Source organism: Anneissia japonica, unplaced genomic scaffold (genome assembly GCF_011630105.1).
Source record: "Anneissia japonica isolate Jap-2015-1 unplaced genomic scaffold, ASM1163010v1 scaffold288144_len532060_cov191, whole genome shotgun sequence".
In the NCBI taxonomy this organism is placed as follows: domain Eukaryota; kingdom Metazoa; phylum Echinodermata; class Crinoidea; order Comatulida; family Comatulidae; genus Anneissia; species Anneissia japonica.
The window spans coordinates 24,232-47,953 of record NW_022734328.1 but is presented as its reverse complement, the minus strand read 5'-3'; the positions used below and the strand labels follow the sequence as shown (position 1 = coordinate 47,953).

The window sequence follows — 23,722 nt, the reverse complement described above, 5'->3', positions numbered from 1 at the left end:
GTTTTCTGGTGGTGTGGAAAGAATGTTTCTGTTCTGTGTCAAAACAATAATAACTTTATTCGAAAATGTTGTCAAGCCACGAGTTATTTGTTTAGAAACCCGGCAAACACGTGTTTACGTTCTAATAACGTTCGTGGCGAACGTTGTGGTTAGGTATGTCACAAAATGACGTTTACACAACGTTGTAGGAATGTGCAAAAGTTTTGAAATTATGTTCAGTACGTATTTATGATTCTACAAAATCAAGTTTTCAACACAAAACTGTAACGTTATTGTCACGTTATCATAACATAGTATTGTTTGTTGGGAAGGTCGTTACTACTCGCGTAGTAGCTCATCTCTTCTTAAGTTGAAACTGGAAGCTTTTCAAAGTCTTGGGTGTTTTTGAATAAAGTTAAAAACAATTGACGGCTAGATATAGGCCTGCTTGTAGATATCATCTTCATTATGATATATATTTGGATTATTAGGCTGCTCAAATTTAATAAAGTATTCTAAACAGCAACAAAATATTACAAGATTTGCTACTGTTAAATCACGAGCAGTTTGTCAATTTTTGGAGTGTTTTCCCCACGCTTTGCATGAACTGGTTGAGTAGAAGTGCGTACATCCCTACTGATTGTGGTTTGCTCTAATTAAACTGTGTCTCAAATGTGCGAAAACAAGACTGATAAAAGTGCATCTAGCTCGCAAAGTTGCAAAAAGTAGCAGCTAAATTTGGTACCATCATAAAGCTAAGGCTATACTGAAGATGGTTATGTACAAATTAAAGCATGAATCCACATGAATCTAAACTTTTAAATATTTTTTCTGCCGTTTAAACAACGATTTATTATTGATGCAAACTTCAAATTTAAACCAAAACATATATTTGTGTTCCCCAATTTATATACAAGAAACGTGTACATTTTAAAGTAATTCCGAATTTTCTGTAAGAAAAAAAAAACGTGTTTTGATATAATATAGTCAATTATAGCATTTGAAATATTTATAGAGAAATTTCCGACATTTGTTGAAAAATACCACCCTTAAAATTCGTTTAAATGTAAAATATTTTCAGGATAGATTCACCAGGGTATACCCTTCTTCAATCATGTGATTGTCACCAAAATGGACTTTTGGCACAATTTGATTTCGCCCTGGGCCACTGTGCGGCGACGTATCCATGGATTTTAACATGATTCGGCAGGCAAAACGAGAGATGTTGAGATCAAAGAGAGGGATACAATACTTTAACTTTAATTAGGCCTATATTACGTAACGTTTATTAGAGTTTTATGGTCTCTTTCCATGTGTTGTCTAATAATGTATGGTTTAAAGGGACCAACATTCTTGTGAGGCATATAACTTGGGGAGGGTAACATTTGAAAAAAATCCTCTCTTAAATTGAACCTCTCAACCCTGTTCCATAATGTACCTCAACATATTAGGCCTACACACTATTTTTTATTAACATGATATGTTGTTTATTTAGTGTTTGTTGTAAATTGCTGCTAATAATTAATTATTTGACAACACTAAAAATACCCTATTTTTGGTCATGCTATAGAATAATTGCTTGTGACTTTATTACAGTGGCCCACCATGAATTCTGAATATTTATATTCTGTCAATTTATGCAAGTTTAAAACAAATCATCCATAAAAATTAGGTTGTGAAACGAAAATGCAGTAACAAATAACTCATGTCTATTTGATATAGGCCTACTATTTACAATTTTACAATGGTTAAAAAAGAAATAGGCCTAATGTTCTATCTATAATCGATTACTTTGTCAACTTATGAAGTGAAAGCTTTGGACTAATTACGAATTTCATATAAACTGCGACTGAGTCTAGTGTGAACTAGCTGCTTCGGCAAATACATTTAGTTATATAAAAATATCCTTAAACAACGGGTTCAGTAAAATGATATGCACTACACAGAGTACGGTATAGCAACTAACTAAAACATATTTTTTAGGCCTCGTCTCTAGATTTAAAAAAAAAAAAAACAGCTTCCGAAAGAAAAAGGTTTTCTTCAATTTTTCTTCAATTAAAAATAAAAATCGTATCTTAGAAACCGTTCCTAATTATTTCTTCAAATAAACTTATAATATCATACAATTCATTTGTACAACATTATTAAAACATAATTATACATGGTCGCGGGGGAAATCATTATTCGCACGGGTACAGTAAAATAAATTACTTAAAAACAGACCAAGGCGGAAGAATTCCTCGTAAAGTTCGGCATATCATTTGTCTATGTACATTCTTTACATTGTATCAAAATATACGGTTTTCGTAGCGATCAGTTTTTTTATGTTTTTGTTTTAATGGTAGCTCATACTGGAACATTACGTATAATGCTTAGAGTTTTTGAAGTCCATCATTCTTATTAACTCAGACCAGAAATTCCACACATTTACAGCACCTCTAAAATGTGACATGATTTTGATCTTGATCTGTAACCCTCGGGCTCGTTGATGTGCTTCCTGCGCAGCAACCTTCCCAGCATTCCTCGTGCACGCTTGAGCAGAGACGATCTGCGTTTCTGTAACATTTTACGTGGGCTCTCTTTATTCTGATTCATGTCGAGGTCATCTGATCTGTGTTTGCGCAGGCGATACTGGCGGATGACGCCGATGAATAAGTCGTCAATGTTATGCGATAACGGCACAGATGTTTCCACAAGCTTACAGTCAAATGTAGCCGCAAAATGGCGTCCCTCTATGAAATTCACATTAAAAACAATATGCATTAGTTAAAGGTCCTAATTATTTATTTATAAATTCATATGTTACCTTTATTTTCTGCAAGCTGCTATTATGGTAAACTGGATTTTTTAAATTGTATTCGCTTGAAAACATTAATATTTAATAGTACTTAGATATTGGACGCACGTGTACTTGAATAAAGAATGAATCTTGAGGTATAATAGCATTTCAGCATGTGATTGTGGGTCTTACACAATTTCCATTTTAATATCAGGTCCAGTGATCTGGAGGATTGTATGTTCATAAGTCTTATAATAATAATTAGACCTGTAAGATTGTTCTGTAATGGCGTGATAAACATGTTTGTACTCTTGTTATAGACAGTCGCACTGACATGTCAAGCGTAATATCAAGTTCAGAGGTCAAATTAATAACGTTCAGATTCACACCAAGTTTATAGGTCAGTGTTAGTAAATAGGGTTCATTTTATGTCAGGTTCATGTGAGGTAAAAATGTAAATTATTAATTAAGTTGTACAATATTTATCTAATTTTACTTTTATTTTTGAATTGTATATTTGAATTTTTTAACCTTTTATATATATTGAATTTTCTAACTATTTATATATAATTGCAGTGTATAAACAAAGTATTTATGATGTTTTTTTTTAATATATTGGATCAATAAAGATTAAATTAATTAGAATTGTAATAGTTTACATAATTATTATATTCACCTTCATATTGAATTTCCCGTGACCTTTCTAAGTCGGTTTTATTTGCAACAAGAATTATAGGATCTGTTTCCGTCTCTTTCGTTCGCCGAAGTTTGAATCTCAGTTCACAAGCTTTCCTAAAACTTCTCTTATCTGTTACTGAGTACACCAACAAATATGCATCGCCCGCAGTTAAGTAACTGTCTTCATTCTCTTCAAACAGTTTCTGAGGATAAAATAATATTATAGCATTAAAATGTAATTTTAATAATTAGGCCTATTGTACGATCACACGCACTGATCTGTAACTGTAAAGGAGGAGTAATATGGGTCAGGCTAGGGTAAAAAAGTACGATACGGTATGCCATGAAGTCTCGACACTTGGGATCCATATTTGATTGAACATAGCTCCAACACGGTGGATAGGTTCGTTTTATTGTTATTATTTGCACTTTAAAACACTCCCATCTCCACCCCGTTACGGCGTTACTCCTTCTTCAATTGCTGTTATGTTTGAGAGATGGTGGCGCTTTGTATGCCCCAACTTGGGTCCATTTTTTGGTTAGTCTGTTTTACAATTATCGTGAATAAATGGCCGAATAGTTCCCACTATCTCATTCTCTGTTCTGGCTTTCTTTATTGGTCCCAACCAAGGTCAACAAGTCGAAGTCAAATATAAAATATGTTATATAGGTTTTTTTTTTTTTTTTAATTTTCTTTTTACAATGATATCTCGACATATGTCCTTTAAGACAGGATCATCTTGTTACGTGAACACAATGACAGCGGGTTTATTATTTGTGTTTCATGTTTATTGATCAAATCCCTTTGACTTAAACTTATGATAGGCTTACTACACAGACATTCCTGGCTTCCGTTGAGTGTACATTCTAATGACGAACGGGAACGTTAAAATGGATAGGTTCATGGTTCATAATGATTGCAAACCGTTACTACTTGAACTCGTAAAGAAGATCCTGGCTGGCTGTTGATATAATAACCGTAAAGTCGGCCAGAGACTTCGCCAACTATTCCACTACGAAAAAGAGAATGCGACAAGGCGCGCGAAACGGGATTTTTTTTTTCTATGGCAATCGGCTTAGCCTGCCACCGACACTCAGCAGGCGGGGTCGCTTGGTCACAGAGAGCAGAGATGTGTTCGTAGTCAGTAACGGATCCAGAAATTTGAAACAGAGGGGGCCCAGGGAGTGGCCTTTCCAGATGGAGGATCTAGACCACCTTAGCCATCTGGGTTGAGGTAAGAAAATTTTATAATTATGGCACCTCTAGATGGACGGAAATGACACTCTTAGACTTAACTTTGACTATAATTATCCTTTTTTCTCCATTTTAGAAAAAAGAAAACGTTACCCCCTGAATCCCCCACTGGTCGTACGACCGTCTACCGACCCAGCATGTGTCCGGATCGACGTGAGCGCGGTTTAGTACCGTATACAGTGCATATTCACGAAAGGTTACGGCATAATTTTATGCATGTATAGGCATATGTATTGAATACTCAAAATGTTTGACCTAATTTGGAAGATATCAAACTAGAAATTACATGCGTCTTATTTAAATAGATTTAAATACCGTAAAGCAACAAGAACATAGACCTACTGTACTTAATTATTGCCACGAATATTGAGTTGTTCAGTTGACGTTGGCCTGTACCATCCAAATGTAGGTGGCAATCAATACTTATTATCAGAAATGACAACTCATCACTGAACAAGATCAGCTCATAAAACATCATTTGTCATGCCAAGTCTTTAATCACAAAACGAATTAGCGCTCAGATAACGATAGAGAAGCCTAAACTTAGAACACGTGCATTCAAAGAATTCCATTTCTTTAAATTATAGCCTATAAATATATACCCGGGACGGTGTGTCATGCAACTAGACTTGTAGGTCTGTTCACTAGGATATTATGTTTATGATTTAAGCCACGTTGTTGATGACACTAATTAAAAAAGGGTTCTGTACAAAGAATAATCCCACTATTCCGTTAATTATCGTACAGGTTAGTTGATAACATTGTGGTATAGCGGTATGCTTAGGTGGGCTTTATGTCAGAAATGTAAATAATGGGATGAAAAATGTCAACAGAATTTTCTAAAGTATTCCTAGTCACTATTTTCAGAATTCATTTCTTTTATTTCTTTAATAAGAATGATGGATTATCAAACAATCAAATAGGCATATCAAATTTCTCACAGAGCTGCTCAAGATATGGTTCAGATGCCATTTGCCTTTCGTTCCCCTTCTCTACCCAAAGTAGGCTTACTCTCAAACTATAGATTGATCGACCACATTGAATTAATAAACAGAAAAGTACGGGGAACGTTATGCCTGGGGACCTTGTCACCGGGCTTGTCACAATTCAATTTGCAATTCTAAGTTTGAAAAATGACACCTTGTATTGACCACATCGTCATATAGACACGAAGATGTTGCATATGCCATGCACGCGGACAATAAAACTAGTAAAGGAAATAAAGTATTTTATTTGAGCATTTATCGTTAGGATGGTTCATGGAGTAGAGAAAGTTAACGAAACACACTGTGATTAGAAATTGCATTCTAATAGTCAGTGAAGACATTTTCGTTTGTAGTCTACCGGTAATATACATTTTAAGAAATAGGCAATGTCAACCTAATTGCGGCATGTAAATCCGATAATTCTGGATGCGACGCCGAAGGAGCATTAACGTGCTGAGAGTCCCGGGGAGTAGGCCCTATTCTATAATGTTTCAAGAGAGAGCTTGGCCTGGGTTACAGTCCGAAGACTAAGAAAGACAAGCTTTTATTGCAGTCAGTGCATGCCATACTGAATTTAGAATTGGCAACTCAACAACTCAGTACTCGTACAGTACAACCACTTCAGTCGTGGGAGGCGTGGCTTGTATGGTGACGTCATGCATAATATACCGTCTACCTGAAACATCGCGAAACATCGCCGTGTGACCAATGTGACGTTAGCGAGCAGGCTGAGGTTTAGTTTCGTGCTGCTGCTACGGCCAGGTGACGGCCGATTGAGCCCACGAGACGATAGGGCCAACTAGTGTGTACCATCGAAAATCTACTGGACTAGGCCTGCTAGGAGGCATCTTCGGTAGAGACCTAGCCCATGCCTAGTCCAGTTACCCGGTCGCGCTGTAGGCCTGTCAGGAAAAATTTGGTCCGGGGCCAAAATCGGTCCGCCGGACCGATTTAGGCTTTAAAATTACCTGCCAAATATAGTCCACACAAGCCAAAATCGGTCTGGCGTCCATTTAGTAGTTGTAACTTGTATTTTTATAACGTTTGTTCATATTTTTTTGTAATCAAATGGTAGATAAATATCTTATCTCTCATTATATAGCCTAACATGTTTTCATTCGTTATTATATGTGTGAAATCATAGGTGAAAATTAAGTAAAGCTTCGCGCCCAGTAAACCCTTTGGTGTAAAAGTACGAAAAGAAGTTAACGATGTGGTCTTAAATCGTGTGGGTCCGCTGTAGTTTTTTTTTTACCCTGTTTTGTTTTGGTTGTGTGTGCTTAACGTCGCTACGAAGTCCCTACATGCATTTAATTCCAAGAATGCTGACCCCCTTATTAGAACATCTATTGTATGACCTAATACCCCACACAATAATCCGGAATATTTAAAACTTAAAATCAGTCTTGTGTTTCATTTTAGGCCCAAACGTAGGCCTAACCACGGCCGCCGAAAATTATGCACGCTGGGTGTATCGCTTAGGCCTAGGAAATGCATTATCTGGTGGGTTGGGTTTGATGAAACACTTCCTCAAAAGATTAACGAATCATTCTGTCACTGCAAAAGACTTTGCAAGTGTGGGAGAAGCATAGATTACTTTCCTCCACTCCACGGGAGAAACAATCATACCCACGAGCAGCAGACGTGTTACAAATCAAGTGGCAGGCCGACGCGGACCAGTTTTATCCAAGCGGGACCGGTTTTAGCGTCTAAAATCAACACGGAGGACCGATTTTAGTAGTCCGGCGGACCGATTTTGGCCGCCAAAATCGGTCCGCTGGACATTTTTTGGCCCTGACCAATTTTGGCGTGACAGGTCTACTATGTAGTCTAGGCCCATGCTGAATCTGTTGTAAGACCCTGGCTTTCCCCTACTGATTACAGTACAGACATGGGAGAGTTCACATATTTAATTAAAATAAATATATTAACTTTCTGTCAGTACCCTTTCTGTTTTTCTGGAATACATATTATGATAGGCCCGACCGGCAATTTTGTTTAAAAGCAGTGAAACAATAAAAATAATGAATCTAATCTTCAGCAATCATGTTGTAAAAGTTGTAATTTTAATTTATTAGGTCCGTCGTTGCTTCCAGTTAGGTAAATTGTTCATGCGATTAAAATAATTAGAAAATTCAGACTAGTAAGCGTACCATTGATTGTTTTCATTTCCTTCTGTGATTACGGCCTAATCCCTACCCCTAAAAGTATTATGTATTATTTCACTCACACACACTTGATAATATTCCAGGGTACCGGATCCTAATATTTTGGAAAAAAAAAAAACAAAAAAAAAACGCACACTCAGGGACAACTATTTTTTCTTACATTGTTTATACGGTATTATATTTTGCTATGCCGTGTAATTACCAGGACCCACTATTTTGTCGAGAAAATTAGGAATGAATACGTACTACAGCTAAAATTATGCATGACGTCACCATACGAAGCCACGCCTCCCTCGGCTGAAGTGGTTGTATTTAGCAACTACTTAATTACTCTTATTTAATCGTCGGTAAACCCTCTCACTTGCTGATGACACTGTTACAAACAAAATAATTCTTTAAAAAAAAAAAAGTAGACCTATGTCAATTTTTCACGACCTTCTTTGTTGCAGCACAAAGAAAATATTTTTTTTGTCCTAAATTTTTACATAAATATATTTTCTCCATGGTTGCAGCTACAGTATATTGTGTTTACACAACCGCTGCATCTTTGTTCTTCGTTGTCTTTCCGTGCATCGTCGCCACACAATACAATAATTGTCTATCAACAACAATAAATCTCTTTTGAAGATGGTAACTCAATTATTGATTTTGCAGGGGATATGCTGTGTACAAATGGCTAAGCCAACTGGCTCAATAATATCCAACGAATAGAGTCGTCTTTTGCCTGATGTGTTTACTGTTATTATCTGTTATTATATAGGCCTATAATTATATGAAAATGGAAAACTAAAAAAAACATCAACACTATAGGTACCTGCGAAGAGTACTGTCGTACAGATGAAAGTGCGCCGGTTTACTGGCTGCTGAAGACATGAAGTGACCCTTAGGAGAGGAGAAAGCTATTGTAAAGTGCAACTAGTCCCGAGCGCATAGAGAACATGTATTATGCGCTATATAAGTCTCCAACCATTACCATGGCATTACCATTACCATTCACGCTAACATTGAGTTTTTTTAGTACGTTTTGTAGAATATTTTTAGGTAACAACTATGGTATCTATCAATGTCCACAGTAAACGTTAAAGTGTTGTTCACAACTTTTGATTCAATTGGAAATATTAGGTCTATACCTCCGCCTTAAGCAAGTTATATAAAGCCAGTAATTATTGTTACAACAGACTTATTAGCAAAATATGTATAGGCAGTACACTGTTCAACAAGGCATTGGAATTAGTTTTGAGTTTTACAGATCTGTGGGCCATCTAGCACCGAAGTCGAATCCCATAGCATTTCGCTAACTGGTCTATGTAATGCGCTGACAGTAATCGCCGCCTATTGTTACAATATGATTGATCGCCACGTCGGGTTAAACATAGAGTATATTGGTCCTTTGTATTGAATACAAAGTTGGGTATGACTGAGTACAGCAATGCTTCATAGAGTATTAACACGTCAAAAGTCTCTCACGCTTATCTCCCACAAATCTTCCTAAAACGTCTCATTCGATCACTAGGCCTACCGTACATTCCCAACAATCGTGTATAAATAGCAAGATAAACTCAACACTGTTTTCTTGAATTAGTAGTATCAAGAAAGCTAGCTGCATTAATTAGGGTGGATATACGTTTATGTATAAATAACGCAGTAAATAACAATAGAAAATATGTTATTTTGTTTAGAGATGTTCTGTATTAAAGGATCTCGACAAAACCTATTTTTAGTCACCTATTTCTAAATGTTGTCTATAAGAGTCTATAATTATGCCCAGTGGTAGTTGCAAATGATTACTGTAAGTTTAGACAGCCGATGCCTATGTGAGATGGTACAATTTACATCTTGATCTGTATTATCAATGGTGGCTCTAGGGAGGGACTTTCGGGATATGACCAGTTGAGCCGCTGACAAGTTGAGCCGCCGGTAATTTCTATAACGCCAAGCGCGTCTCTCAGTGAATGTAGTCGGCTTGCCGATATCATCAGTGAATGAACCCCCCCCCCCCCGGATACCAGCTACATATTCATCCCACAGTCTTGTCAGTCGTTGATTTGCTCGTATTGCCGTTTGTGATGTATAATTGTGTAATTGAAAATTGAGAATTTTGATTATAAAAATAAATGAAGTTGTATAATTGCAAAATCGTATTAAAAATGTAATTCTATGTACTACATTTTTATAAAAATAAATGAAGTTGTATAATTGCAAAATCGTATTAAAATGTGTTTATTTACGTTTGGTTTGTGGCGTATTTCAATTAACTTATTCGTTATTTGTACTATTTTGTTAAATTATTTAATTAAATTATTGATAAATGATAAGAATGTATGGAGTTTTTTTTTTACTATCTGGCAAGCTGACTGAACTCACAAAATTTAAATTAAAACGATAGAAAGAACAAGTAAATAAATTGAAATGCGTCCCAAAAATATTTAATAAATCAGTGCAAAAACCGAGTATTAAATAAATTGAAATAATTGAGTAAATAAAATGAAATACATCCCAAACTACAGTACCAAGAACGAATAAGTTCCGGCGGCTCAACTTGTCGACTTTCACATAGACCACTCTATTTCTACTTAAGAACATTTATGACGGGCACCTCTACATGGCACTCTTAGACTTAAATTTGAATATAATTTTCTTTTTTTCCCAATTCAATTTTGTTATAATCGACACAACCTATTGTTCTGTAGGGAGGGGAGCCTCCCTTGAGTACGCAACTCTATATTATTAATATTACGACCTTCTCTCAACAGCTACTTCAACAACAGCATGGATGCTGTGGAAGCATCCCATAAGTGTCAGATGGATGAACATTTCTATGGATTGCTTGTCTTATAGGCATAATTACTGTTTTATACTGTCCGTTGTCATTGTTTAATTTAAATGTTAGGTACAGTTTATGTGAAGTGAGCATCCATATTATATCAGAGTTTCTGATGTCAGTCCTACATAAATCATTTAGAAAAGTGTTAAAGAACGTATATAATATAATAATACAAAATATAATATTTTAATTTATGTAATTTACAATGCACTTACCAGTTCATACGCCGGTGTGTCTATGAGTTGAATAACGACCTCTTCATTATCTACCATAACCTTCCTCTCATAAATATCGCACATTGTATCTAATGAGAAAAGAAAACACAATAAAATGTTAATCGTATTAAACAAACAATGAAAGCTGTATTATAAATTTACGGCATTAAAGGTTATTGTGACAAAATATGCAAAATATATTCTGCTTAATTCTTTTAAATGAAAAAATAAAAAGACAACTTTTGTACGCCGTTGTACACCTTTTTCAGAGTATCAATCAAACTTAACAACGATGAAGAGGTAAAGAATACGCACTTGTCCCATAAACTCACGTGTTACCCCATAAGACCCATGTGTTTACGTATAATTTACGCTCTCATTTTGGATCTTACCAACAAATGGCGGGGCTTTGCGGAATGATTGATTATTCCAAAACACTTTTTAATTAATTTTTAACTTAATAATTACAGTTATAGCATGGAGGCAATAGTATGGTTGCTCACTTAAGACCAACTCCGACAGCGTCGTACGAGGCACAACCAGACGCGATTCGGGTCTGTGTAATTTAAACGCAGACGCGCGCGATGGTTTGCGTCGAGGACTTAAGTCACGTTCAGCCGCACATCTAAAGCTTAGTTTTCACTAGCTCGCATTAGACGCAAACCCAAAAGGCAGCTATCCCAATATGTTTTCAATATTCTTCCTGTATCTTGTGAAATAGCTGATTTGTAATAGACCAGTGCGCGTAAAAAACAATAATGGTGTTTGAAACGATAGCCAGGTTTCCATTGGTATCACTGATAATAATATGTAAGAAATAGGCCTATGTGATGGATATTAAATTAATCAATCATCTATTTGAACATTATACTATATTATGTGTGCGTAAACTATACTTTTATCATCTTTATTGTAACATTTTGTATCAGTGGCAAATACGGTACATATAGGCCTACATTAAAACAATATATCCTTATAAAAGATAGAATAGATGATGAGACAACGTGTTCGACATAGTTATAATTCCGAATTATTGACTAGCACAGACAGACTGATAAAAGTATGGTTTACGCACACATATAGTATAATATTCAAATAGATGATTGATTGTTGAATAGAGGAGGTGGATTTATACTTTAGTTATTCATTTGTTTTGTTGTTTTTTTTGTGTGTCTCTTTTTTGCCTCCACCCTGCATGTGCCTAATTAAGTCATGACCTGGGGTTTTTTTTGTGACATTCTTTTATAGTGTTTTCTTTAATAAAGAATGATTTTATAAATTGGCAGGTTAATGTTGCGATGAAGTAGGCCCATACAGTATTTCCTTTGCTTTTTACATAGGCATCAAATAATGTATCTGTAAACCGGCGAATAAGACGATCGACGCAATCTTACCGCTGCTTGTCACTTGCTCGACATGCCTGATTTATCCCCAACCTGACCTGTATGGCCGTTTTTGTTTTTTTTTGTTTTGTTTAGGCTAATCAGAATTTTTATCTTCTGATGTTTTTTTTTTCTTATGCCTCTTTGTTTAGTTTTTGAATATTGACTTTTTACGTTTTTCAATAATTGATAATAAATTCAAGATTCAAAAAGTAAAAAAAGAAACCCCAGAAATTTTGTTTAGATGTAACCAATTCAATACATACAGATACAAACATATTATATAAAAGCAGCGAAAATATAACAACAAATAGCAAAAAGTAACCAATTAAAAATATGGAAAAGAAAGATGTAGGGACTATATACAAAAAATAAATACAGTTTAAATAAACAAGTGATAAACATTAATTTAGACATTTGAGTTGTATCTTTGCGAAAAAAGGTATGAATGATTTGAGAAATCTAGACTTTCAATATAATTCTATTTTTTTTTAAATAATTGCAATAATAAAATTGTGTTCATCTTTTGATTTTCTTATGCCTCTTTGTTTACTTATTGAATATTTACCTTATGATATTTTTAAACAATTGCTTCAATATAATAGAAATTTATGTAAATAAAATAGTTAAATAAAAATAGCCAAATTATTACACAGAAATCAATTCTGTGTTGGTTGGCAGGGTAAGATTTACAGTCCAATAAGAAAATCGACAGCTTCCTCTTTTTTTCCGGAGCCGGCTTAAATGCGTTACAGCAGCCTGCTTGGACATTTCCAACGTGAAAATATTTTCCTCATTAATTAATAGACATTATAGGCAGGCCTAATTCCGTTCACTTTAAGGAATTTTGTACTCAAAATGTTTTAATTCAGCGAAAAGTTAATTAATTTGAAATGTGTTTTATTTGGTAATCTTAATCACATTGCTGTTTTTTTGTTTTTTTTTACAAAAAATAAATCAGTCTCTTTTTATCGCCTGTTCTAGGGTTTTATTAGATCTTACTTCATACAGTAAGTTACTATAGTATAATATATGAATCTACTAGATTCACCATACCGCACACAACCAATGCGATTTAATAATATAAATACCAATTCCATGTATCATACGTGCCAGAATTTTCCATCAATGACCAATGTTCTAGATTAATTAAACCAGCTGTAAAACGAGTTTGAAGCATCTGCAATGTAGCATTATATCTATGCGTCTTATCCTAATGATGTCCAGAACGATAGGTTAAGACTTCACGCAAAATACATCCGGGTAATTAGAATGATGCACTACATCTAACCTCTCATTTACACGGCACAAACAAAAACTTTTGCCAATAATCACATAAACATATATACGTTAAGCTTTTACAGCTGCGAATCTAAGTAAACTTAAACCTTATCCTGTATTGTATATGTTTGACTTTTAGAAGCAACGCTCTTAACTTGTAATATTGAGACCTTTAATTGTCTGTGTTCAATACTTTACATTGTGTAACACGACTTAGCGCCATGTCGTAGGTATTAGTGCTATACCGTACCGGTGTATGTTTTTATTACATAATAATAAGGCCCTGTAAAGTGCCACTGATTGATTGATTGATTGATCGATTGATTTGATTGGTTGATTGATTGATTGATTTGTTAAATAGTAGGCATTTGTTGCTGAATTAGCACTACTAAATTCGATATGTAGAATCAACTGAATATTTAGGTTGAATTCTACATACACATGAGGTATCAATAATATCCATTTCCCGCAAGTTAACTTTGATACCAGTTGTTTATTATTTGTGTACGTTGTCACACTAGGGACATAATTCTGTATGATAAATCAATAACACTTAGGAAAAATACCCAATTGATTCAAGTCGCATGGTATATGTCGAAATGTACTCTAAATAAGGCGGACATGTTTGCTCTCGGTCGAAATCACTGTCAATTATATTGTTAACGCATTTTCTAAATTAGCAAGCGCGACACCTCCGATAAAACGAATCATCTAGTTTTATTAACGTAAGTGTGAACCAACCAGCAACATCAGCACGGCCGCGATGTTAACTGACCATGCAAAACAAAAATGTCAGAAGCATACCAAACCACGATTCAGGAGTGGCGCCAGGATTTGCCCAACGGGGAGTCCTAGATCCCCAACGGGGGCGCCGATGCCCCGAAAATTTAGACAATTTAGGGGTTTCAAAGTTTTATTTAATCGATTTTAGAGTCTACTAATCTGTAGAAAATACATATATTTTTTTTTCTCCCCGACAAATTGTGGTTTTCTCCCCGACGGGGGCCCTGGTCCCCCAGCCACCCCTCTGGCGCCACCCCTGCCACGATTACACCCGAGTAGCGGAGGCTATCCGACCGCGATGAATATATCCCCATTCGCAGGGGGATATTTAACCTCGACGCTATCTGATCAGCATCAGCACCTTGACGAAGAACAGCCCACGGTATTCCTTAGCGAAGAGGTGAACATTAAGCTTCTATTATGAAACTGCGACTTTGATTCGCGAGATACGTTTACATACGTCTCGATCGAACTATATTTGAAGTTAAATTTTCTACACTTCGAATTGAATACTGTATGCATAAACCCGGAGGTGCAGATTGAGTGTCAATGAACAATTCAATTTGTTTTCGAGGACTGGTGCACAAACACCGATGCTTAAAGTGTTTTATTTTTAACTCGAAAGTAATGGTTACGTTTAAATGCATCTAACTCGTGCTTGTGTGACTGCGGACGTTTTTCCACTTATCTCTGAATTAATTTTAAATCCGCTACGTGCTTCTATTTGATTTTCTTAAACAGTCTGATAAATTATTCGACTTTTATAATCGGTTATATCCATTATTTCATCGAATCCTCTTTTGCCAATAATACAGAAATCAGACAAAGTATAAGAGTATCATACTAGTTAACAATAATTTAAAAATGAGATGTGTTATTTAACATCAATTATACTAATAAAGTAATGATCCAATCCAATAACATTAATCCCAAAATGATGAAGCAGAACACTAAACCTAATTAACAAACTAATAATTGCAGCCAGTTTACAGTCCAGAGACGAGATGGATTTTCATCAGCTTAAGAAACACTAACGTAATGTTTTTTTCAACATTAGGCATTATTACTAACTTCCTCTTATGCTCCTATAGGGGCCTAATTAAAAATGATGATGATGATGATGATGATGATGATGATGATGATGATGATGATGACGGCTTTGCTTGGCTGGTGAAATCATTAAAGTTAAAGTTATTTTTACGTTATTGTTTTGTTTTTTTTTTTGGTATTCTTATTTATAAATCACATATGACAATCAGTTGTGACTCGAACTCTAAAAAACTTGAGGATGGGGGTTCAAAACACCAGGCGGGGGTTCAAAACACCAGACTGTGCAAGTTGCTTGTGTCCTTAGGCAAGACAATTTTTCATGTTTGTCTCTGTCTATCCAAAAGTATAAATGTGTACGGAAGAAGTAGCAAAACCTCATCCCCACCCCAACCCTAACAGCCTTGTTCTGTTTGGCTCAAGCACCAAAAGAAAGAGAGGCGGGCAGTCCGGCCTGTGAGCCCATGGTTTCAAGTTTCGACCTTTTTATACTTTTACCACTTTATTATTTTGATCATTTTTGCCACCATGGTCCAGGCATACCATTACTACAATGAGTAGTAGGCATAATTGTACTCACAGTCAATTTGAACTGGAGTGCCATATCAAGTACCGTACGCATGTGTAAGCAACACAGACCATCACTGCAGTATCCCTGGATACTCCCAGGGACCAAGTCAGTCTTTAATTGTCTTTTACATTACAGTACTCCTAAACAATCAATCACAAATTACAATATTGGAAAGCCAATACTTCGTATCACTCTCAATGATATTGTATTGTGTCACTTCTGCAGAAGACAGCGTACTATGGTGTGGATCTTATATAAAGTCACCAGTGCTAACATACTTTCGATTAGCAAAGGACTGAAAACATTGTCAGTGGTGGTGCCATGATTTTGGCAGGAGGGTGGGGCGTCCGAGGTCCCCGAGGGGGCAGATGTCGCCGACGATGAAAATTGGGCGTGGTGAGACGTCGCTCAAAATATCTTGTATGCGTTCCAGGGGGCGAAACCCCCGAAAAATATGACAATTTAGGGTTTTCAAAGGCTTATTTAATCGACTGTATAGTCATTTAAATGTAAAAAATATATATTTTTTCTTCCTAACGAATTGTGCTTTTTTTACCCTGACGGGGTGGGGGGGGGGGGGGCGCTGGCCTCTGTCTCTTATACACATCTAGATGTGTATAAGAGACAGGCATATTGTCATGTCTATCTTCATAACTATTATGTCGATTATTGGTATTAGTGTTAACTATGTCGATTTATACAAGATTCGTTTGGGGAATTTATGAAAGCGCATGTGTTTGGTCTGTAAATCTTCAGGTGAAGATATATACTACGAATTATGTCAGTTTTATTTCATCATCATGAACATTATCTTCATCATGAAAAATCATTACCATCTTGATCATCTCATAAAAATCTGTATAATCGACACTCACAATTAACTGTTTTTAATTGTAGAAGAGAAACCAAAATCTTTATAGTCTGTAAGAATTAAGTCGGTACCAATGAAATCACGTCAGCCGACGCAGTGTGGTCGAAGGTCTCGGACGAGGGGTTCAATATCTCCTTATATTAGCAGTTTTTCCCTACAAAATAATTGGACCCCGGCTGGCGTTGCATTTCATATAAGAAGACCAATTCCCTCGACCCAAAAAAAAACAAAAAAAACAAAAAAACAAAAAAAAAAACATGGTAACGAATAATTCGATATAATAAGCTTACATCCATAAGAGATAATTTTAAGTGCCTTCTAGTATCTGTGCGTTTACAGATTATAGTAAGCATAATTAGGCCTACTGCAAGTGGTAAATGATTAACAAAAGCACACGGAGCACTAGATGATTCTCAAATATATTAGGCCTATGTTTGGATAAGATGAAAGCTCTGTTGTTCTATTCCACGAATGCTTGCTAAATAAACACACTCGGATCGCAAGATGTGTGACATTGTACGTGCGATTTTTGGCGTGAACACGACGAGGATTGTATACTAGACCATGATATTGGATAACATAAAATTGTGTTCAACATTTTTGGGTTGACGTCACTTTTGTCAATTGTATGCCTAAATATCAAGAGTGGGAATTGCACACACACACAAAATAATTGCTTACTTAACAAAATTCACGTAAGTTATTAACTTTGATGTATTTATACAGTAATTGAAAACAAAAATTGTCAATTCTGAATGAATTACGTCTTACGTTATTGTAAACGTCCAGTCAGTTTAATTGTCGACGTAATAGTTATTAGTTCTAGCCGCCAGTTAATGTCTAATAACTTATACAAATACTGTATACAAAGTTAGTGATTCAATTTTTTGTATTGTTTAGGCTTATTTGGCTATATTTCGGAGGCAGTATGATTCACTGAGGAATATAGACCGTTTAACGTGTCAAAGATGAGGAAACGGAAGGGAGCAGCTGGCATTTTACGTATGAGGTGGAATGTAGTTTAGGCCCTGCTAGGGTCATAATCTTACAAGTAATTTCATCTACTGTTCCAAACGTGTAAGAAAATGATAGGCCAATAAGGGTTTATAAGTAAAATGTGAACGCAGGAAAAAAAACACCATTTACAAAGACCTACTGTACAAAGATGTTGCAATATTACTTACTAAGGTCTGTTGAGAGTTCTTCGTTTAACTCGGAGCAAAATGATGACGCAAATGTCTCTATTAGAGCTGACTTTCCAACTCCCGAACAACCAAGCAATATCACACGTATAATGTGCGGCGGCCTCTCATCATGACACTCTTCCACACTGAAATCAATTCCTAGGGACGGCGCACTTGCGCTACGCGCTCGTGGTCCTTTGATTGTCATGGTTACGTTGAAGGTCCAATATCGGAAAGTCTTCTGAGTGATTACAATTTGATTTCAATTATAGAGTGATCTAATAAAACATAATCGTTCAGGTACTAAAATATTGATTCTGGTTTGGTACCCTTGACGAACGTTAGGTGATGTTAATTGCGTTGTCAGTTCACTCTGTTCCTTCCCAATCCCAAACTAGACAAGTGATAGGAAATTGCAATTAACAATTTCGCTCAGAGAACGTATTTGCGACTGCTGTCTGCTGCCTACCAACCCTCCAAAACTGATCAATACGCTAACTAGCTGTTATAATAAACCGGGTCGTCAAACACAATTGTAAATGGCAATTAGGAAATCGATACAAATTGCGGGTTACTAGCTTGCTGTGCTTCGGCAAATATCAATAGGGTACTTGCTTTAAATTGCAATATTCTCAGTTTGTTGTCTTCTTTTATGCTGTGAATTTGATTCGAAGCCTGTTTGAAAATTAAAGACTTTAGAATCTGTCGTCTGCTATTTATGATAAATTCTAAGTGACATCACCACGTATCAACCAATTAACAGCGGCCTAGCATGAGTCACACGCACATCACTTCGTATCTATTGTTATTTATTGGTTTCAGCCTGATATTAGAAAACAACAAATAATAGGCGTTCTCGTTTACCAATATGAGATGACTAAAACAAATCATCAACGACATAAGGTAGTCATCTATTTTACTTATTTTACATTATTTTGCTAAAAATAACTTCGTCGTTGTAAATCCATTACATAATTAATTTCGCTACATTTTTATTGCTGACTCAAATATCGTCAAAAAAGAAAATTATATTTAATGTTGCATGCAATTTCACGAGTTTTTTTTAAATTATTAAACTAGGCTGACTTCTTCGACAAAAATCTAAGTGGGCGGGGAAAGGGGCTCCCAGAACCCCATCCCCTTCCCACAGGGGTCCTCGGGGATAACATCCCCTGAAGAAATGACTTTAGAAGGCCTATTGTTAGTCCAAATTTCTGTAAAATTTACTTCTCTCTCCCCAACGACTTTTATTCTCCAAACAGGGTGTAGGCCTATATGTGTTTGGTAAAGTGGGGGGGGGGGACTGCCGCACCCCCGCTTTACCCCACCCCCAATAGCGCCACCCTTGTTATCGTATATCATGAAACGGGTGAGTGTAAAACGTGCTAACCTTGAATATGGATACACATCAAGATGAGTATTGGTATGACGTATCACTCAACAACTCAGAATGTCTGTAGGCCTATGTAATATATTACCAAGGATGCAGCTACAACACGCCTATATATGTTTTTTATAATATAAATCATTTAGCAACTTGAGTATTTGGTTCAGAGTGAGTCACATTATCGTCATCGTGTTATTTCTAACACACTGGGTAAATCCAAAAAGCCTCTACGTCAGAAACCAACTACACCAATTGCTTTTATAATCAGAGAAGAATTCGCCAAAGATCAATTAGGCTTTAGTAATAACAAACCTCACGAGTCCAAGAATCGTGCAAGATATTTAACAAGAATTTCACATCTATTATTGCAATACAATGTCCATGACCTTAAAACAAAATATAGTAGAAAACTGAAGTGTGACGTCACGGAGCCTGGTTGGTTCCAATGATCCAACATAAAAGTGCTTGCGTAAAGCAGACTAGCTTTGGATTGATTGATTTGTTCATCCGAAAATAAAATCTGAATTGAATTGTATAATCAATTCCTGATGAAAGACTTTTCACTTTTCACGAAAACCTATCAAACCTTCAAGTTTATTGGCACGCCGGTCCCCGACGCTACATCTGCACGCACCTATCCCACCTTGAAACACACACACGCACACCCCCCCCCCCCACACACACACACCCTCATACAACCCTATATCACTGATTAAAGTGCATACTAATGGAAAATAGACTATTGGACTTAATTTATGGAATGAAAATCATCCTGTATTTTGTTGAAGATCCAGGACATTGCTGTTACCTAATATTTTATGTTCTCCATAGGCACAGTAACAACGCTTTAACATCCTAGTTGTGGTATTAGTCCTCCTAACTATTTTCTGGCGAATCAAGTCGAGGAGCGGTAAGACAGGTTCGAGCCACCCTGACGTCCAGGGTTCGGTTGGTAGAACCAAGAACCAAGACTTCTCGGATAAAGATTTAAAATGGAGATCCAGTGTTCAACATTCAAAATCTTAATTTACAAACAATTAAGGATTGCTACTCATTTTTTTCGGTCGAAGATTTGCAGAGGTCACAGGAATGACGGGAGGATAGTCATTTTAATTGCGAATGAAAGCGGACACGAGCAAACACAGAAAACAAGCAACAACGACATAAAAAAAGGAAAATAATAGAATAAAAAAAAACGTGTTGGAATATTGAAGATATCCAACTTGGTTGACTTAATAGGGAGTTTTCGCAAGCTTATGGAAACGATAGCGAATACGGATACTTCAGCAAATTTGTATACAACCCTTCCCCTACAGTAGCATAAATATCTGTCACAACGGAGGCGATTCATGACTTTCGCATGAGTCATGGATCATATTCAGCTCGTAGAGCATAATTGCCAAGAATGTTTTAGGCACGATTAACGATAATGATAATGACGTATTCGTGATCGTTATCGTTTTCATGAGATTGCAAAATCTCCCTATTAGAGTATCAGAATCATATGAGAGAATGGGCAAAACAAAGGTCTCTTTCAAAAAAAAAAAAAAAAAAAAAAAAAAAAAAAAAGCTGTATTGGAGCCGGGTAAATCCAAAAAGTGCATTACGCGACTCGAATAAGCACCGCTTTCGAATAAGCAACCACATAGCGTGATTGTTATTCGTCCTCCCTCTAAGCAGGGCTGGTGTTTGGTACGAACCTTGGCGACGAATCCATCTTCGCAGCGCGGGCCCCGATTGGTGATTTGTCGATGCAGATTGTTGTTTAGATTGAGCGGATTGTTGTTCAAAACGTCACACACGTTTCATAGCGATCTCTGCAACATCACCTCGTCCGCCGACGATCGTCAGCGGAATGTGTGAGTGCCAGGTGTGAAAGCCTATTTTGAATAAAAGTCTATTTTAATAAACTTCGCTACACTTGACCAACCTGCTTTTAACGTATATCATCTTAATAATGTCTACTATGTTGTGCTAAATAATCGGAATAATTAATAGTAATTAACGTATGTATTTTTTTGCACTACATTTAGCACAATCGAGGCCCCAGAAATTTCCGCACTGAAGCCTTAATAAGAGATTTAAGCGATAACTAAAACGTTGCGGTAATTGCAAAGTATGGTGTTCATGATAGAGAATCACGATGACGTAATGTTAATTTAGTGTAATATGCGTATTGGCTAATTGTGGCTTTATTTTAAATTGATTGAATACATTTTTGAAATACATTCATTCAGTCAATAGATTCGATTTAACAATACGTATTGTAATATTTGTTTATAATTAAGTACATTTACGGTACTTTATTTATTTAGGCACATCACAACACATGCACCAATGATTGTCAATAATGAATAGACCTATATACCTGTCCTACCTTGTGACAATCCCTTTCACAAGACCAACTTAGGCATACACAACGGTGCTTTACACAAACAAGATTTCAATATAATGTTTAGGGAGTGGAGTTGTTTTGACAGTGATTGAATCCAGGACCCTAGGGGATGAAAGACAAGCATCCTAACTTCCTAGCTTTTCAACTCCACTCAGATTAAGACACAAACGTATAATAAGTACCCAACCGTGTCTTGAACCCAGTCCCCCCCCCCTCCTTTAAATGTCGACGTCTTAACAACTACTGGGCAACTAGGCTAGCGCTGTTTAACGCACGCATAAAGAGAGGAATGTTCCTCCTTCTAATGAAGACGTCTTGATAACTGAGTAACTATCGCTGCTCAACGCATAAACAAAGAAAGCGAAATAGGTTGTCTCCTACATGCAGACGTCTTGCAGCTGTATAACCGCGCTGATCAACGCATAAACATACAGAAAGAGTGTTATAAGTTGTATCTTGCTTTGAATGCAGACTTCTTAACAACTGGGAAACTACCGCTGTTCAATGCATATACGAAGAAGGTTCAAGAAGGTGCTTCCATCGGATTCAAAAAATGTAAACAAATTATAAATATTACAAATCACTCACAATAACGTATGTGTTCAAGCAGGCCCATTCGCTTATGCACATATTAATGAACTTAATTGAATCAGAAATAACAATATGGTTTGTGAGGGCATATGTACAGAATCGTTACAGTGAATAGTTAATGCTTCATCTATAATGCAAGATTTAGTAAACCAGCACAGCACTAACATTGTTGTGATCACCATTACTTCTTCCATTTTAGTACAAGACATCTATTGGGGTATGTTTTATAATTTGAAAATAACATTCTTAGCTTACGGTGGAGTACCCATTTTGACTGAGTAATCTTCGCGTAATTCTTCATTATGCCCATCAGGGTCATTATGATCATTATGCTCATCTTCAAACATGTTAATCGTGATTATCACATTTATCGTCGTCGTCATTATCCTCATCGTCATAATAATCATAATCATAATCATAATCATGATCATGATCATGATCATACTAATACTAATCATAAATCGTAATTGTGATCGTGTATAGTGCACGTTTTTAATTATGTTATTTTCAGCATTTTATTTTGGCCTATTGATTAATTCTGAATCTTAGTAATTTGAAATTTTACCTGGAATGTTTTTTCATTTGTAATTTTCAAATTTTAACTTTAAGTTTTATTAAACAATTTAATTATAAATTATTATTTTGATGTATTATGATAATGCCTTAATTGTATTGTTTTTTGTCTGTTTTAAGTCATTTTCGTTTTTAGTTTTTCATTTGCCATATTAGTGTATTTCTATCTAGGCCTATATGGAACAAATGTTTTTTTTTTATACAATTTCAATGACCCGTATTGGACAAATGAAATTTTAATCTTAATCTGAATAAAATCTCTGATCGTGATTATTTCTTGTTCGTAATCGTGATCATGACCATGATCATAATTATAATGATAGTCATACTCATAATCATAATCATAACCATAATCATCCTCGTCATACTCGTCAACCTCATTTATATCATCACCATCATTATAATTTTGATTTTCACCCTCTTTCTTCTCTTCCTCCTCCTCCTTATCACCATCATCAACGTGTCAATTTTTGTAGGCTTTACAGTTTGGTACTATTAAACGATACTATTCACAACCGAACATACAACTACCGCCTTCCAAGAATAATACAGGGATACGGAAAGGAGACGGGATATTAGGCTATCACGAAATCAAATTATTTGTCATCAATTTACTTATTAGCATATTGCCATGTGACAATTATTTATTGTACTAGATAAATTAGCAGTCAATAGCGTGCTAGTTTGCTTAATAAAGCTAGCGATTGCTAAATGAAGATCTATCAAATTTCATTTCAGTATCTTTATCGGGTAATGAATTGAATGCTTTCATT

General features: G+C 35.9%; 1 protein-coding gene across 1 annotated transcript; it reads right to left on the bottom strand.

Annotated features, from left to right (window-relative positions):
* Window positions 1–2,308: 2,308 nt before the first annotated feature.
* Window positions 2,309–18,680, bottom strand: LOC117116362 (GTP-binding protein GEM-like). The gene is made up of 4 exons (XM_033260381.1): window positions 18,004–18,680; window positions 10,885–10,973; window positions 3,435–3,639; window positions 2,309–2,711 (listed from the first exon to the last, which is right to left on the bottom strand). The coding sequence occupies exons 1-4, from the start codon at window positions 18,209–18,211 to the stop codon at window positions 2,407–2,409; spliced, it is 807 nt and encodes a 268-aa protein (XP_033116272.1). The 5' UTR covers window positions 18,212–18,680; the 3' UTR covers window positions 2,309–2,406.
* Between the last annotated feature and the right edge of the window lie 5,042 nt (window positions 18,681–23,722).